Source organism: Lathamus discolor, chromosome 8 (genome assembly GCF_037157495.1).
Source record: "Lathamus discolor isolate bLatDis1 chromosome 8, bLatDis1.hap1, whole genome shotgun sequence".
NCBI lineage: Eukaryota > Metazoa > Chordata > Aves > Psittaciformes > Psittacidae > Lathamus > Lathamus discolor.
In genome coordinates this window covers 21,129,536-21,148,035 of record NC_088891.1, presented here as the reverse complement: position 1 = coordinate 21,148,035, position 18,500 = coordinate 21,129,536, and the positions used below count along the sequence as shown (strand labels likewise).

The following is an 18,500-nucleotide window of genomic DNA, read 5'->3' as shown; positions in this document are numbered from 1 at the left end:
CGCCGCCCGGGCACGGCCCCGGGGCCCCCTCCGCGGCTGAGGGAAGGGTCGGGCTCCCCCCCCCCCCCGCCGCGCATGCGCGCTGGTGTCACCGGCGGGCGCGCGCACACCTGGCGCGAGGGCCGGCGGCGGGAGCGGCGCGCGCGGGGCTGGGGGGAGGGGAGCGGCGGGGCGCCGGAGGGCGCATGCGCGCGGCGGGGCGGGGCGGGGCGGGGCGGGGGGTGTGGGCGGGAGGGGGCGGGGCGCGCGGCGGGCGCCCCTCAGGCTCCGTGCGAGGCGGCGGCGGCGGAGCGCGGCGCTGGGACCGGCCCGCCATGGACTGAGCGCGGCCGCTGCCGCCCGCGCCACCCCCGCTGCTCAGCGCGGCGGCTGCGGGAGCCCCCCCCCTGCCCGGCGCGGCCGTGCCGCAGGGGCTCGGCGGAGGAGCGCGCCCCGGCCGGCGGAGCGGGCAGGAGGAGCCCCCCCGGGGAGGGGCTGGCGCTGGGTGCCCGGCTGCCGGGCGCGGGGAGCGGAGCCATGGCGGCGGGGAGAGCCCGGCGGCTCCTCGGCTCCCTCTGGATCGCCCTTCTGCTCGGGCAGCCGGGCACGGCCGGCGCCGCGGCTCGGGGCGGCTCGCAGAGCCTCCTCGCAGGTGAGGGGCTGGGCCGGACCCTGTCAGCGGTGGCGGGGAGGAGGGCGCTCGGCGGGCCCGGGGCCGCGGGGGGCGCTGAGGGGGCGGAGGGCGGGGGCGGCGGTGCCGGTGCGAGCGGGTCGCGGGGCTGCGGTCGGACGGTGCCGGTCCGGCCCGGCTCGGTGCGCGCACCAGCAGAGGCCACTGCTGCCTCCGCAAGCGGGCGGTCACCGCGGCCGCCCTGCGCGGAGCGGGGGGAGCGGGAGGCACCTGAACCCGGTTACCGCGGCGTGAGCGCTGGAGCCAGCCACCTGCGCGTCGGGCTCTGCCCGCCTCTGCGGGCGGGAGCGCACCTGGGGCGAGTGCGGGCTCAAACGGGCTCCCTCTGCGCTCGGAACACGCGGCCGGTGTCACTGGAACCGGTAGGGACCCTTTACCGGAGAGGAGGTGTCGGGCAACCTGTGGAGAGAGCGGAACTTGACTGGAAACCGCGGCGCAGCAGCCCAGAAATGAGCGGTCTGGCGGCGGTTCAGCCGCTGTCTTCTCACACCTTTTGCCATTGTTACCTCTAACGATCCGTTATTGAATCCTGGTTCTTTATAGGCTATGGAAAACGTAATCTCGTCCAGGTGAATGAAGCTCGGTGTGTGTATGAGGAGGCTTTCTGAACAGGCTCTTGTAGAAGACTGTTAAACCATAGAAGGTTCCCCAGGTTTGCAGTGGTGTTATCTGCTCATTTGGCAAAATAGTCTCTTTGAGAAGTAACTTTTTTTTTACCCTTGTCAGCAACAAACTAGTAGCGAGCTTAAAAGAAAACCTGCTCTTGAATGCTAGGTCTTCACATCCTCCCCTGTAGGTTGCATCTTGATAGTTTAAAAGCAAGCTTGTTGCAGGTGGGATTTAGAAACTGCTGCTCAAATGAGTGGCTTTTAGCTTCTTGGAAAAGTGACACTGGTTAAACTCTGCTATTAAGTGGTGTAATTGTTTCAAATCACGCAGTAATGTCTGTGGCAGTCCTCATCTAGGAATACTGCTGATGCAGCCAGGTACGCTGACTCCTGTTGACAGGGGATGTATTTATTCTGCTACACTGTACAGGCTTTGCAGATTCCAGGTCTGAAGCAGTTATTCTTTTGTCTTTTGGAAAGTATTGTACTTGGACTCAAGGATCTACTGAGCGTGTGTAATAGGTAGGTTACTGCTTGACGTGTGAGATCTTTTTCAGTACTCGCTGCTCTGTGGAGAGCTCGCTGTAGTTATTGGTGGGTTGGTTGCTCTTTGTTACGTTAAAAAATGCTTTATGGTTGAGGAATTCAAACTGATAGGTGAGCTTCTAGCTGTTGGAGTCAAATGTGGGAATGAAGTTGGCAAAGGGGAAGTGATATGCTGAAATATGGGACATAAAACCTTTGTTGAAGGTGACTTTATCAGAGTGGGAATTCGGAAGCTTATGGAGGCCTTGGAAGTTGGAGTTAGTGAACTCCTACTCTCTCCTCTTTCTGTTTTCTGCCATGGCAGTGGGTCTTGCCCTGTTTCCTCTGTGGTGAGGACCAGATGCCAGGCATTCCCTCACCCTGAGGGTGTTGGTACCAGTTGTTTAGAGGGAGAGGCTTTCTTGATTGGTAGTCTTAATGAGGATGAGATCCTTCATGCATAGTGATGAACTCCATTTGCATTTGTACAGTTTTCCACCTGAATATTCCTGCTTTTTTCGTAATTGGAGGATGTTCCACATACTTTCATATTTGGCAGGTGGGAGAGGGACACTCAAGTCCTCCTTCGCTTGTGGGAGAGGAGGGAGTATGGTACAGATAACATGTGGTACATCAAGCATGAAGGCAATCCCCTTTGTGTTTGAGATTCAAGTGTGGCAGTGCTGGCTTCTGTCCTGTGTCGTGTATGGAGCTTGATCTCTTTAGCATGCTCGGAAGAGGCTTGTTGGGTTGTTGTAAAGGGCTGGAGAGGCAGAGGAACTCCTAGTGTCTAGTCCAGCTGGAGTTGAGCTGCATGACTTGTGTCTCTGCTTGTCCAGACTGCTCTGCTGCTTGCCCTATCTGGAATGGTAGGGTTTTTAATGCCAGCAGGAAAAAAATGTCCATTTTGGTGTTGGTGAAGGTGACCTAAATGAGCAGAAATGATAGATTTGGAAGCCCATATTCTCTCTATGTAGCTGTGTATGTTTGGGGGACATTTGATTCCATCTATAAACAGTCATTGCTCTCTGAAGAAGAAAAGAGAGCAGATGAATTATTTTAGGGAAAAAAGTGTTTAACTTCATTTATTTTTGTGTGTAAACATCAGTGTGTTTTCTAGACTGGTTGGTTGCTTTGCAAATTAGGTAAAATGAGCTACTGATGTTAGAATGGGGACTATTTCACTTAGGGAATAAAACCAAGAAAACTGGTAGTAGAGAAGGACCAAATTAAGCTAAATCCTGCCTCCTGTAACTGTTCAAAACTCACTTGAGATTAACATAACTTTGATCTGTACAGTTTTGCATTATTAAGTATAAGACTGAAGTTGGTGTCACCTTTTAATTTTTGATAGGAAAGCTGTGATAACCTATGCACACCATTGAGACTGCAAGGTAGATTATTCAGAAGCAGGAGTTTTGTTCTGTCTTTCCCTGGTATTGTAATCAACATGTATTTTGGTGTTAAAGGATAAACTGGCAGTTTTGGAAGTTCATGATCAAACGTAATTAGAAACTGGGCATGAAACCTGTGTGAGACTCAGAACTGCACAGGTGTGTTTAGCCACGTGTTGATTACAGATCATTGGTGCAGTGTGTGCTGCTCTGTCATAGAACCCCAGACTTGTTTGTGTTGGAAAGGACCTTAAAGCTCATCCAGTTCCAACCCCTGCCACGGGCAGGGACCCCTTCCACCAGAGCAGGTTGCTCCAAGTCCCTGTGTCCAACCTGGCCTTGAGCACTGCCAGGGATGGGGCAGCCACAGCTTCTCTGGGCACCCAGTGCCAGCGCCTCAGCACCCTCCCAGGGAAGAGCTTCTGCCTAAGAGCTTATCTCAGTCTCCCCTCGGGCAGGTTCAAGCCGTTCCCCCTTGGATGATCATTCTAAGGTGTGAGAGGTAAAGAAGATGGGAGCACAGATTGTCTGGGTTCCTTAGAAACATAAGTCATAATTTGTTTCCATTTTTGTGTGCGCTTCTTGATTATTTCTAAATATAACACATGTTAAATATAGATTAGAAATATTCAGGTCTCTGTTACATCCCAAGTCACTTAAATGCAGGTCTCCAGTTGATGTCCCTGTTTCTTATACATCTGGGATATGTCAGCCTCATGTATACGATCTGGTAAAAGCAATTTGACTACTTAGAGCTCCTGTGCTGTACAGAGCCCAACACCACTGCTTCTGGCACGTATAAATAGGCAGCAGTGGAAAGGTCTGATGGTGGAGCATGTTTCTTGCAAGGGTGAATAAATATTGTTCTAATAATCCTTGGCTTGAGATGCTTTTTGCTGAGGCTGTGGTGGTGCTTTGCTGCTTATCCCTGGCTGTAAGTGCCAAAGTGGCTTTTGCAATGCGAGTTGTTTAAGAGAACGATTTGACTTGCTTATGAAGCCGTCCTAATAAACTACCAATTTAAATGTTAATTGCACACAGTTGCAAGGTGTGTGTACACACCAGTGCTTAATACTTACTGCAGTGAAAACCAGTGAACAGATACTGTCATCACTTGGCTTAGTTATCTCCTGCTAAATTATCAGTGTGATTTTAAGTAAGGAAATCACACACAATAGATCTTTATTGATGTAAATAGGAGTATCTGGTTACTCCTCGTGCTAAAATGTCCTTGTGTTTTGACAAGACATTAACACTGGCCAGAGATTTTCAGAGAAGCTGGACAACTCTGTAGGTACTGAACTGAAGTTTGATGCCTCACAAAGAGGAGAAAGGTAATAAGTGAGCACGGAAATGGTGGGGGAATTTAAGAAGGCCACATGAAGAGCAATGTGACGTGTTTCTTAACTTTTACTTCCAAGTTATAGAATCTTCTACCTTGTGCAGCATCAGCCTGAGTGTGATACAAGGCTTGAAAGCAGGTTTTTGTACCATCACTAGCTTGGCATGGAAGTAATTTTGTGTATAAAGTGTATGACAGTACGTTTATAGCTACCTTGGCTAAACATACAGTTTTGATATGTGTGAAACTTTAAAAATCCCACATAGCATTGTCTTTGAGGAGGTATAACTGAAATTCATGCTGATAACTAAATAATGCTCAATTCCCGTGAGGAATCTGCACTGCTGTCAAGATGTCAGCTGGTGGAAGGGAGGCTTTGCTCCACTTCTGCTTAGCTAGTTTGCAGGGTGCCTGCAGTATTAGAATTCAGCCGGTTGTAGGGCCAAAATTGCAGGCTCTCATGCGTTCAGCTTCAGTGCTGGTTACAGAATAGGTTTATGTGTTTCCCTATGAATGTTAAGAACTGGGTGTTCAACCCCTCATGTCTTTCTTAATGCAGTGCTGGGAACCGGCAGCTGAGGCAGTGGTATGTGTTTGCTTAGCCTAGGTGCTGGGTGGAGAGGTGCTGGCCCGGGTATTCAGAGGGTGCCACTTGAGTTGAGCGTGCCGCACTGTGTTAAATGTAATGCTCTAAGGCTGTTGAGCTGAAAAAAAAAGAAAGGCAAAACAGTTCTTAATACAGAAAATGTATCAGCGTTGTGGAAACAACAGTCATATTTTACTGATTGGATGCTATTGATCTAGTTCTCCAGTTAAATTGCTGAGATGAAAGGGGTAATCCTGATTAATTCCATATAAATAGATAAACACAATTTGTATGCATGTAGTTGCAGAGTTCTTTAGGAAAACTGAAAGCTGGGCTTTAGATGGTCTATTATGGTCTATTAGGTGCTTTAATTTTAAATGGCTTTTTTACCATTTAGTATTCATCCTGAAGAGAGTATCTTAATTATACAAAATAAGCAGACTATCAATTAATGAGAAGTTCTTTTTGCATCAATTAAAATAGCTTTATATATGTATAAATATTAAAAAAAATACATATTTTAAAGCTGCCCTTACCGAAGGGAGTGAAGGAATTGAGGAATTGGGAGTGTTCTGCTGCTAAACTTCCCTGGAGTTTGGGTTATTCCCTGGAGTATGCAACAACCACGAGATGTTTGAGCTGTGCAGAAAGTGATTTAGTGTTTAATTTTAATGGAAACTATTTAATGGGCCTTTAATAATCAGATTAAGAAGTAAATTGCTACAGAGCCAAAGGAGTTTGTATTTTTACACTGTGGCTGGCCAGTATCACTCCTGGCTTCTGGATCTTTTGGGATACCTGAAAGGGATTGGACGTGTTAGTAGGAAGACTGTCACAGCTGAATCCCTCAGGGTGCTGTTCTGAAGGGGCTCTCCAGCTTGGGAGCTTGCTGGGCTCCAGATACAGACTTGTGCATTGTTTTATGGCGTTTGCTGATTCTTATTGCCAGTCTTTGAGCTTTCCCAGTTCAGCTTTGGTTTGCTATTGTGACATGACCAGGGCAGAGTATGGCTTTTTAAAGAAGGAACCTATGGATAATCTTTGATGTTAAGGTTTTATTTTTGCTATTCCTCTTGCAATCTAGTTTTGATAGAGTTCAGTAAAACCTTGTCTTGAGTTGGTAGGTTGATCAGGAAACAGTGAATTGCATGATAGCAGTTTTCCCCTTCAAAACACATCCTTCTGCATACATTAGCAGTGAATCTTCTCTGCTGTTGAGTAGTTAGAGCAGCTGGCTCTGTACTGGTTACCACAGAAGCAACTCAGATGCTCTGCTTAAGGCTGAATTTCTTCATTTGCAAGTTTTAATCTGATATTTTTTTCTTGGTGCAGTGGGTAGGTGCTGGCTCACGTGAATGACTTTATAGTATGAATTTTGACAGTCTGGTTACTTTGTATCTCATAGCTCAATAATTTTTGGTGTTCTCTCATCATATTGTTCAGAGGTCTTTTAAAAGTGGAACAATTGTTCTGTGGTTAAATTGCCCACCACTTCATCTGTCAAAAGACTTTTAATGTGCTACTGCGCTTTTTAGTTAAAATCGGTAAGTTTTAATTGTTACCTGTGAATCTTGCTGTACTTCTGTTAATTGGGTTTTTTTAACTATTGCCTTAAACCCCCCCCCCGACTGCATATACTTGCTGGGCTTTTTCATTTTTCACTTAAAATTCTGCTTAATCTCTCCTAGTTTTCTAACCACCAGTGTACTTTATATACTTTTGGGTTCCAGTGAGACAGTATTTCTGCTTGATCCATACGACTCTGTTGAACTTTGCCACCTATTTATGGTTTTTTATCTTTCTCTTTGGCTTAGAAGCAAGGACAACTTCTGAGTGGTTTTGATTCTAGCTCTGTCCTTATGTATTTGTGGGCTTTTCATATTTTACCTTTGTTTTTATTTGATGTCTTTTTTACATGCCTTGAAGCTGTCACATTTTGTGACACTGGGTCAAAGCATCTGTCAGTAGCCAGCACAGTTGTCTCCCATTAGTATTATTATTATACTTTGATAAATTTATCTTCTTTGATGTGCTTTTAACCCTTTTGACATGGGTCTAATGGTGGTGGTGACCTAGAGGTGAAAAATGCAGAGCTGCTACTATGGTACTCTGCAGTTTGAGGTTTCTAACAATATAGGCTTAACTGGTGTTTCTTTCCTATTGAACTATTTAAGTTCATGTAGTTTTGAACAGACATTGTGCTTTTCTACAGCTTCCATCTATTTGATGTTCTGCGTGCAACACCCTGGTGCTACTGACATCACTAACAGGCTGCAGCACTCAGAGGCAACTTCCAGCTCTTTTTTCAGCTCAGTTTTCAGTGTAATGGCCCAGCAGCTTGCTCCTGCTTGGGCCGAAGTAGAGTCAAGTCCTTCTGTATAAACTTCATCTTTCTCAGTTTCCTTCTGTAGTTAATGAACCTGAACATCTCTTCTTAACACTGCTCTGTAGTGAAACCTTATAATGTAACTGTATAGAGAAGGCGAGAGCCACAAATAGAGGTGTTGGCATATCCCTTCTAAAAGTAGAACAGGCTGCCAAAAGTCATTGAAGTCATTAGACCTGTCATGACTTTTAAAGCCTCTTGTGCATGTAGGAGCAGAGTATAGCTTGCCTTCTAAATTTTAAGTGGTTACTGTCACACTGGTTAGAAAAACAAATACTTGCTTGAAACTGCTTGCTGTTGCAGTGTTGTAGATAGCAGAGAGAAAAGGTGGGAATTAACAGGATGAAATCTTTCTGAAAGGAATTTATAAAGCCAAATGTTCCTGTTTGAAAACAGGCAAGGAAGTATGTGTAAGAGAACTGGAAATAATGGAAAACTGCATCCAGAAATGTGTTTTGATGTGGTTGGACACCTGAACAGTTTGTGGTATGCTCCTGTGCAGCTGGAACCTGGGATTTTCAGTGCTGGGCTGTGAGTGCTCTGGTTGCAGAAAATCCAGGTATTTTGTTATCAGTTTGTGAATCTTTTATTAGAAATGTGGTTGGGCAGATAGGAAGCACAGCAGATAGGGAGTCCTTGCCAAATGTTAATCCTGTTTTCATGTGCTTAGTTCCAGCATTTCATGCTGGCAGTGCCATTAAAAGGAGGAGGACCTGCATAATATGCCCTTCCATTTGCTTTCACAAGCATTTGTGGAGGACGTAGAGAATTGGATGGGTTCCCTACTCTGCTGTACCATGTGCCTGCCTGAGAACTTGTGTTAGCAGAAGGGAGAGGGTGATGTGAGCATGTGGGGAAGGAGGCTGCTTTTTCTGGTGGGGGGGTAGAGATTGCCTCAGTGTTTGAACACGAAAAGTACTGTGAATGAAATAAGCCTTGTGTCTTATGTTGCCATATTCATCTTTAATATTATGATGTCTTACAGCATACTGATTTCAGATCTATAGACTAAAATTTAGTCAGAAAGCATTCATTATTATTTGGAAAAGAATTTGCTACTAAAATGCTTTGTAAAAAAAAAAAAAATTTTAGATTAGTAATGAATTCTCAATTTAATGACTTCTGGTTTGCTACCCACCCCCCCCCCCCCTCCCCAAAATCTCATTTGTTTGACTGGTTCCAAAGTGGGAATAAAGCTGCAAGTTTCATGTTGCACTTCTTTTTCACAAGGGTAAGTACTTTAAAACTACCAAACAGGTTTATTGAGTGTAAATCAGTGTTCTTCACCTCTCAGTTTGTCATCTTTGAGTATAGAGAAATGGTACTCCTCATAGCTGATGCAAATATTGTAGGCCTAGCCTAAAATAAGGAGTTGGAATCTGCAAGGTAACACCACAGCATGTGAATAGAGGTTTGCTTATTAAAAAATTGAGGCTTTTTGGGAGGGAGAAGGCAGTTTCTGAACATGGAAGGACAAGAACCCAGTCATCAAATGCATCCAAAGCAGGATCTGATATATTCTCCCTTCTAGGTAGTGCTAGTTAAAAGCTGTTTCTGGTTCAGCTCGATTGGAGGATCTTGTGCTCATGGTGACAGCCATATCTGCCCCAAATCTGAAGTGTTATTTTTCTAAAGTAATGTTTTCCAGTTGTTTTATTTATTGTTATCAGCTTTTCATTTTACTGCAGAAATCAGTCTAAAGGAAAAAAGCCAGTGTTATGGTTGCTGAAAGTGTCTGTCTGTCCTAGATCTGGTCTACACATGCATTTTGATCTGTCCCCTTTTGTTCTCCATGGAACTTGCTGTGGAGGCACCACTGCTCATGACTCTGTAGCAGAGGCTGAGCTGATGATGCTTTGGAGCTTCATCTTTGCATTCACATTTGTCAGGCATAGGCATTATTACCTTAGCATAACATTTTCAAGGGTGTCCTTTGCTTATTTATTAAAACTAAAATGACCTGTAAGAAACAAGATTTTTGCCTTTATTTCTGTGTTGTGATACCCTACAGAAATGTTTTTCCCAAGTTTAAGCCTGTGAATGAATCATTCCTATTTATGCAGAAGGCTTTAAAAGACTCTCAACTTATTGTTTCTGTTATGATTACAGATTAACATGTGGAGCATATTGTTTGCTTAAATCTAGTTTAACTGCTGTAACGTGAGTAACTGTATCATTCTCACCCTGCACGCTGAGGGCTGTTGGTTAAGGTGAGTGGAGGAGGGCATGTGATGGGGTGATGGTGTTCATTTTGATAAAAAACAAAACCAAAATCAGAATTGGCCTTTGTAGATTCTGCCTCACAGCTACTGGTGGTATCAAGTGCCTTGCTGAATTATGACCAAATGCAAAGCTGGATTCACTGGCCTGCATGATTCCCTTGGGATACAAAGCAGCTGGATTTAATTTGTGATCTGAACCTCAAATCACAACACATTTGGTGAACTACCTGTGTCACCAGCATCCAGTTTCTTGTATCTTGTGCTGTCTTGTTGCATGTCAGTTGTATTAAGAAGGGGAAGTGGATGGTAGGTTGAGTTGATGGTTTGTTTCAGTAGCCCAAAGATGGGCAATTTGTGTGCTTTTTAAAAGCTGTGTGACTCTTCTCACAGAACAAAATCAAGAAATGGCTGTAGTATGAAATGCATTCAGGGAGTTCAGATGGGTTTAACATTGTCTGGTAGTGTCAGAAAAGATGGTAGACTTTGGTTTCAACTGGGGAAAGGTTTATGCATGCATTGTAATTCCTTTTTCACAGCTGAGTGGTTATTGTCCAGTATTACCTGTTACCACAGATGTGTGGAAGACTGAAGGGTAGAGATCATGTTGTTGCTCAACACCTGAGAGGCAATGGCAGGCAGAATGTGGCAATAGTCTGTACCCTAGTGCCCAGGAAAGTGTCCTTAGTGGTGTTGCTGTGTCAGTTGTTCTTGTAACATTCTTGTTAGTGGTTTCAGAAACAGGACTTAATCCTCATTCAGGACTTCCAGAAGTGCTGTGCAGGTGGGAAATTATTACCTATTCTCTGCAAATAAGCAAAACTATTCCTGTTAGTGCTGTGCCGGTTTTGTGGTTGTGGAAGCTGTTACAGGTTTTCCAGGTGACATTTGGGAATTCTGGTAACACAAGCACCTTTTGCTTCATCATTTGGAAAATTCCTTCTAAAAGATGATGGAGGGGGTTTAGATGTTGACCAAGTGATAATCTGGGTATCACTGTAAAAGGAGATCCACGTTTAATTTGTTCTTCTACCTTTTATGATAACTGTTACATTTATGCAGTCTTTTATAGCAGTTTGAATTGGAAGCACCCATGCTTGCTCTATAGTTGCTTATATACTCTTCCAAGGCTATAACACAGCTCTCAGTGGTGTATGTGTAGAAGTAATTTGATTTTGAGGTGGCATTACCTAAATGTTTTTAGGACAAAAAATGTGTTCTTGAGTTTTTCAATTTGCATGTGGGGGAAAGACTGACAGAAGAAGGTAACTCTGATGTCCTCTGCAGGTGCATTGCTGCTCACCACAGGCGAGGTGAAATGAAAGCAGGAGCTTGGATTAGACCAGTTGGGCAAAAATCGACTTTAAAAATCCAAACCCTCTAATTTTGTAATTGCAACTGGTCCGTGTTTTAGTATTCCAATGAGCACATGCATGACTTGAAACCAGATTAACATGATGTCAAGATTGGGCAAAAATAGTTCCTAAATGTAGTCTCTGACTATTCCTTTCCTTAGCAGGCTTTGGATGCAGGAAAAAAGCAACTGGACAACGTTGCATTTATAAGTGGTTTGGTGTACCAGAAAGCTGAAGTTCATAACTTTCCCCAAAGGCGAGATGCGCAGTATTGCTCCTACATGTTAATGTGGAGTTGTTGCTTTACGAAACTGTGCTGGGGGAGGTGGCTGCTGTTTCTGTAGGTTAGCTCCTCCCAGCCCTCTGCTTTGTGTAAACTCTGTAGTGCACTTTTCCCAGCTCCTGCCTCCACACTCACTACTGGCTGGATTTCACAGCTTCTTGATAAGATTAGAAACGTATTTCTGTGATAAGTAGCTTTGTCATCTCTATGTCTAACTTTTTTGCCTCTGTAAAGCTAGCGCTGGACCTGATTTAATTCCTGTGTTACATGGTTTTGCACCTTCAAACTTTGCTTCCCTGAAAACAGTAAAAGTGTGTATTGTGGGAGTCTGTTTAGAACTGTTTGTGATATCTGGCATCATTCATTATCCAACTGTACCTGACTGAAAATGAAATCAGAGCTACCATGGAGAGTCTAACCTGCTCTCGTTGATAGAACAGTCATTTTAAATTGAGCTTGTGAAATTTTGAGGAACCCTCCTGCTAATCTGGAGGTATTTTTGAGCATGGCTGTAATATCCCATAAGATCCTTTGGAAGTTGCTTCATGATTTTTGGTGTGCAAGAATAAAGATCTTCAGACTACGTTTCCAGCATGTGGACATAACCTGGTTTGTGTCATCACAAGACTCAACAATTAGGAAAATGCGTGCAAGTCTTGTAGTTAACAATCCCTGTTAGATGGTGGTAGGACAAGTATTTGACAGATCTTCTAGTACCTCCCTCTTTTCTGTGCAAATTGGAGTGGGAATGAGTAACACATCATGCTGAGCTTTGGATTTTATGTGGGTGAGGTGTTTATTCCTCCTTCACTGGATTTGCAAACTGAGCTCTTTATCTACATTCTCAAAAGCTTACAGTTTGTGCATCTTAAATGCTAATGCGGCATACAAAAGTGTGCCTCCTTTGTAGTCGTGGGATTTCACTTGATGAAGTCTCAGAGATTCGGTTTGGTTTTGGAGGAGATGGTTGTATTTGCTGTATGGCTCGCTGCAAAGCCATGGGGCTCTGTGAGGGGATTGGAGCTGCCAGGTGAATGGGCTCCTGAGGACTGGGGAGAGTGCTGCAGAGGACAGCATTGGCACTCCTCCTAGCTGCCAACAATTAGCTTTTCAAGTAGGCATTGAAAGGGTTTTGAAATATGTGAACAGGAGTATAATTATGAGAATCTCCCTACCGTAATGTGGCCTGGAAGCCAAACTGTGACTGAGTAATTTTATTTAGAGACGTTTACTTGGCTAAGGAGGTGAATGTAAAATCCAAACCTGAACACTGGAGAGAGGGCCTCCTTCCTTGGGATTGTTTTCTTTCAATTAGCATGGTGCTCGGAGCCTCTCTCAAGTGTTCCTCTTGTTCCTCCTTGTAGGAAAAATGTTTTTCCTTTCTTAAGGCTTTTCTTTAAACCACTTTAACCCTTGACCACTCCAGTATGAGGCTGAATAGAAGAACAATGGAGTAGCCGGCTGTGCCTGCAGCGAGATTCAGAATGCAAAGGGAAGTCTTGCTTTCTAATTTTGCTTGTTCTCTCTTTACGTAGTCCGTATTAGTGCAAGAGCAGAGTCTGCCTTGCTTAAGGAGCACATAAAAACTTTGGTCGCATCCTGTGGGAATGTGAGGCCTTTTAATGCTGCAAAAGTAGCGCAGAATTTTTAGAGGTCTTAATTTCTCAGAAGCTCAAATAAAAAGAAAAAGCCTTTAATGGTTGTAGTTCAGAGTCACCACCAGTACTGTGAACCCCAAAAGATGTCCGTGCGCCTTCCGAGGCTTTGGATGTTAGAGAGGCAGCCTTTCTCTCCGAGGCTTGCTGTAATCCTGTTGCTGATATTTTCATTGCTTGACAGAGCAGAGGAATGTCTGAGGCCGCCGCAGGGGGCTGGAAAAGCCGTTAGCCAGCAGCAGCAGCAGGAATTGAGCGGTGACTGGGGAGAGGCTGCTGCACTGCCCTGCATCGGGGAAGAAGTGGCTAGAGCCCAGCAGATTTTTCTTTCCCAGGGCGAGGAGTAACTTACACAAAGCACAGCACCCTTGTCTTGTGGTGGAGATGAAGGCCGAGTTTACACTGCTTTATTTGCTTGAGAAATTAAATGCCTTTCTGTACCTGTGCACACTGAGGACCAGGATTACATCTAACCACTACCTGAAGCGACCCTTGCCCGCCATGCCTCTGATACCAGCTTTGGTTCATGGTTGTAACAAAATGATAACCATTTTTAGCAGTGATAAATTCTGGAAAGACGGAGAGTTTAAACTGCTCCTGCCAACGTGATGGCTGTCAAAGACAAAGCTTTTCGTAATGTGTTGTGGCAGCTTTTCTAGGGGGTTATTGTTCTTCATTCACACTTGCACTGGGAACGTTTTCATGGTGAAAAGCTGCCTTGTAGATTTATACAGAGATCCAGCTCCTGAGTTTACTTCTTGGCAAGAAATGATACATATCCTATGTATATATATATATTACTAAGTGAATTTCATTAACCTAAAGACAAATGCAGAAAAGCCTCTAAGAAGTAAATAGCCTCAAATTGTATTTCTGTCAACACAATTGATTTCACACATGACTGAAACCTACAGATTTACTGTTCTGATGTCTGAGGTTAAACAGTTAAAACATTATTCTGGAACATTACGAAATACAGGGCTATGGGCAAGTTAGGTGGAAATGTATTTGTGCATTCTTGATGGTGTTTATCCACACATTAGTCAATGTTGTAGCCCTTTGATGTATCCTTTGCTTGAAAAATGTTATGAATCTCATGGATAGATGTTAATGATGCCAATGTTAAGTCAATTCATTCTGTGAAAGCTACTTTCTGAGGAGCTAATCAATATACAGAAATTTTTTTGTGCCAAAAATTGATTTTAATACTTCTTAGCTGTCTCCGGCTTTCCTGGGTTCTTGGGACATTGTAAGAAATGGGTAGAAAAGTGTCCTCTATGCGCATATTAGTTCTGTAGCTTGGTATGGATCTGACAAAGTAATTAAACTTATTAAATGTATATAGTCATTGCAGGGGTTTTTCATGTGGGTTAAATAATAATTCTTAACATATTAAACTGGAGCTGTTTGTGGGAATGCAGCCCAGCGAGTTGCTTGTGTCTCAACCTCCAGAGGAAGCACTGTAATTATGTTCACTTCACTAATTCAGAATACAACCTGTGAATTGGGCAGAACAGCTTCTATCAGACAAATGTCACAAAAATATAGAAGTATTCATTTTGGAGAACGGACTTGGAGTGTCCATCCAAAAATCAATGTGCCATGAGAGCTTTAGGATGCATTTTTAATCTGCACTGGTCTGAGATGGAGGGTGCCATGCATGCAGGTTTAAATGTGGATATAAAGCATGATGTTAGCACAAAGCTCTACTTAAAAATAGTGTACAAAGTGGCCTTGTGTCTCGCTGTGGAGCAGTACAGGCAAGATCACCTTGTGGGGCCTCAGCAAGTATGAAACCCTTATGCTCTGAGAGGCAGTCTTCCAAAGGCAATCAAGGTTTCCTGGGAGGGCATGTGTCTATGGGGCCTGGGGTGCTGGGAAGCTGCTGGCTCTCACTGGCCAGAGCTTAGAGGGCAGAACAGCACGACTTAAGTTGTTAAAATGTGATTGCTGTTCTGATAAAGGGTAGGTGAAAGGGTGCTGATCAGATTCCTTGGTTGCACTGTTCCACAAGGCTGGGAATGGAGGGAGGTGTGTGTCGGGAGCAGCATTTAGGTCTTGCTGTTTAAGTCCCACTGCTTGCTTCCTTTCCAAAATATGGAAGTTATTTGGGGCAGTATTGAGTTCTCCAAACGTTGTGTAAAGGTGTAGTTGTTGAATGTTGTCTGCAGGAGCCCGACACAAGTAGTGCCGGTGGAAGCAGGGGCTGCCATCAGGGCTCCAGTCCAACCTCATTCAGCTATGGCCAGGGCTTGATGGTGGGGCTGGTGACACTCGGTCACACTGGCAAATTGATCCTTGTGTGCCCTTGTTTTCTTCAGCAGGCTTTTGCTGCCTTTCATAGTGTGCTTTTCCTGTAGATCTTTACATGCTTTGGTTGATGAATATAGAGGCATTCTGGAGACATGGAACTGCATTGGCAATTGGTTGGGTGCTGTGCTCCCCTGCGTGCGCCCTGTCCCTGGGAGCTGTTGTTAGTGGCAGGAGGCACTTTGCATACGTGCTGTTTATTTTGAAGAGAACTAGAAATTAAACTAAAATGTGTCAGTCTTCTCATAACAGCTGTCATGGAAATAAATCTCCTTGGCTTGTTACTTTGACAAGTGGGTTTTATTGTAATGTGGTGTTTCACTGTTGTTTTGTGCAGATTATACCATTCTTATGCATATAGTCTGGTCACATAATAGTTTATTCATGACTAAAAATTGTCACTTTCCAGAGTCTTTCTGAATGGCTTGCAATCACTATGAACTCTTGCACTGTCTTTTCTTGTTCCTCAGAATATTAACATTATCACTTGAGAAACAAGCACAATTTGTGTGCAAAGCATGCACAATATTTCAGTCTTTCAGCCTCCACTTTTACTTTATATGGCAATCAAAATAGGAAACTCCAAAACCTGAGTGTTCCCATGTGACTGTAGGGTGTAAGGTGACCTCCTTGGCTCGGGGCCCAGGCCAGGAATGTATCGTTCCTTTGACTTAGACTTTGAAACAGGTATTATTTTACAGTTTAATTGGCTGCATACATCTCCAGAAGGATATAAACCAGTGGGTTTTTCCACTATGGAGACATAAAGGCTTGTTCCGCAGAAGAGAGGGCAGAAACAAGCTGGTACAAGGAGCCCTGTATGAGCTGAGCTATACTGTGTGCTTCAGGGGGGAAAAAAGTCAGGGGCTTGGGTTTTTTTTCCTTGGCTTTGTGGGTTTTGGCAGTGTCAGACAAACCAGTCAGTGTTCTCTTAGGAAAACTAAGGAATCTTTTAGATCTTGAAACCATATTTAAAGACCCCCCTCCCCCGGTCTTTGTGTGTTGCTGCAAGTATTGCTTGGTGTTCTGTTCGCTGGAGGTTCCCCTTAGTGTGGTCACCGATGTGTTTTGTGTGTTCTGGTGACAGTTTGAGAGCTGGGGCAGCAACCAGCTGCTTTGAAAGCAAAGGCCACTGGCAATTAGAGAAAATTCCAAGTGTTCTGAGGGGCAAACCCTTCGTTTGGAGGGATTTTCATTTCTCTGTTTTTAATAACTGAAAGTGATCTAATTAGTGTCCGTGGCTGGGTCCAAAAGCCTGTTGCTGACCTATATTCAGACCCCTTTCATCAGCTCCTGTGTGGTTCAGATCTTCGCAGTAGTTGTTTAGCAGTAAGGAGCCAGACGTTGCAAGGAAGGCAGATAAGCCTTTTAGTCCTTTGAATCTTGTTTTGCTAGTTGTTTGTTCATTCCTTACTTCAATATTAGTGACTTATCTTCAATTTTAATCTTACTTTACTGTTTTGTCCTTTCTTCTTTGTAATCTGTGGCTTTTAATGTCTGAAAGGTCCTAAATATTTGATCAAAATAAGACCTAATTCTCCTTCTGAAGAGAATACATCACTTGAAAAGCAGCAGAAAGAGAAACCATATGCAGGCAAAATGTAGTTTGAGGGGAAAGATAGAGCGTGCAAGCATACACAGTCAATTACTGAAACTTGGCACTAATGTTCCTTCTGCTCCCCACTTAGCCACTTCCAGGCTTAGAGTGCAGCTTGGGTAGTTTCCATTAATCTATGCAATGTTAAGAGCTCTGGGCGCAGAACTGCATGTGAATTCTCTTTAAAATCTCATTTTTCTCTCGTTGCCTCTGTGCTGCTTTCTCAGTTGCTTGTTCAGGTGCACTTGGTGTGTTGCTGAAAGACTCATTTCTTAATTGTTCTGAGTGGAGAACAGGGATATAAGTATCTCTCCTCCTTCATAACTGCAAGTGGGGTGTAGTAATGATGTGTGTCCTTCCTAGTGCTATTTTAGCAGAATCTCTCTGCTGCCCACATTTACTACACATTCTTTTGTGAAAAGCTGATGGTGAAGCTGCCACATTTGTAGGATTCAGAAGTGGGACTAAAGGATAATCTTTTTACCCCGAACTAGTGAAGGTTGTTAAAGAGCTTTGAGCATGTCAAGTGCTGCAGAAGTGATGCGCAGTCTTCATCCTGAGGCAGAGTTAATCGAACTGATGAACATGCAAAGGAGATGGCAGGTATGGGTAACATCTATGGCAAAATACTTCAGTTATTTGCTGAAATACTTCCGGTGAGGATGTTTTTCCGTTGTGGATTTGGTTACTAATAACAAGAAGGGAAAACAAATTATTAGAAATTATCACTGTGCTCCCTTTTTACAAAATCTGACATCTCATTTCCAAGCAGTTCCTGACCCATGAACTCCTGTGTATTTTACTTAATCCTATTTACGTATTTTCTGGCAAGGTGGCTAAAATATGCTTTAAACACGGGGTAGCATTTAAAGCTGATTTTTTTTTTCCTTTTTCTTTAAAAAGGTAGATATTTAAAGTTTTGCCTGCTTTAAAACCAACATTTGTATTAAAGCACAGCTAAACATTCTGGCAGTACAAGCCTGACATTTAAAAGACTCATCGAAGTAGGAGTGGGATGTCACTAGATAAGCACTGGAAGTAGAGTTTAAGTGACCAGCTGGATCCTGGCAGATGTCAGACATTATGCTAGTGCAAGAAACGGACAGTTCTGTAGATATTGGCCGAGATGCAACCTTCAAATATTAAGAAGGAACAGAAAAATCAGGGTCACTGTTTCTTCTGCTCCAGTCTGTACATGAAGAAGCGCGTATGAGAGGCTGAGATCACAGAACCTTGTGATCAAAGCTGTTCAGCTCACCAACTATAGACACTTTTGTTCTACAGATCTTCAAAGTGCAGAACAGGGGAAACCTCCACGTCAAGAGCATTTACTGTATAGGGTTTAAAAAAAACCCCAAACAAGTTTTCCGTGTGTTTACAGCGTTCAAGTTGCTTCTCTAGAAAAGCAGCTCGACACTGAGTAATTTTATGTAATGAGTCTTTCTAATGTCACAATGTGTAAAAATGAATACAGATGGATTCTGAGCAGTGATTGATATACATCAAATATTTTTCTTGGTCCAGAAATTAAAGTTTGGTGGTGTGATTGCACAGTGTCATCTTGAAAATT

General features: G+C 43.9%; 1 protein-coding gene across 4 annotated transcripts in view; it reads left to right on the top strand.

Moving 5' to 3' along the window:
- Positions 1-315: 315 nt before the first annotated feature.
- The window catches only part of NEO1 (neogenin 1), a 188,016-nt gene continuing 169,831 nt past the window's right edge, over positions 316-18,500 (top strand). For 2 of the 4 annotated variants that reach the window (XM_065689077.1, XM_065689076.1), the window contains exon 1: positions 316-631. In XM_065689077.1, coding sequence (XP_065545149.1) covers positions 517-631 — 115 coding nt within the window. In that variant the 5' untranslated portion in view covers positions 316-516. The remainder of the gene's footprint in view (positions 632-18,500) is intronic. The other 2 variants (XM_065689075.1, XM_065689079.1) reach the window with 1 other exon arrangement.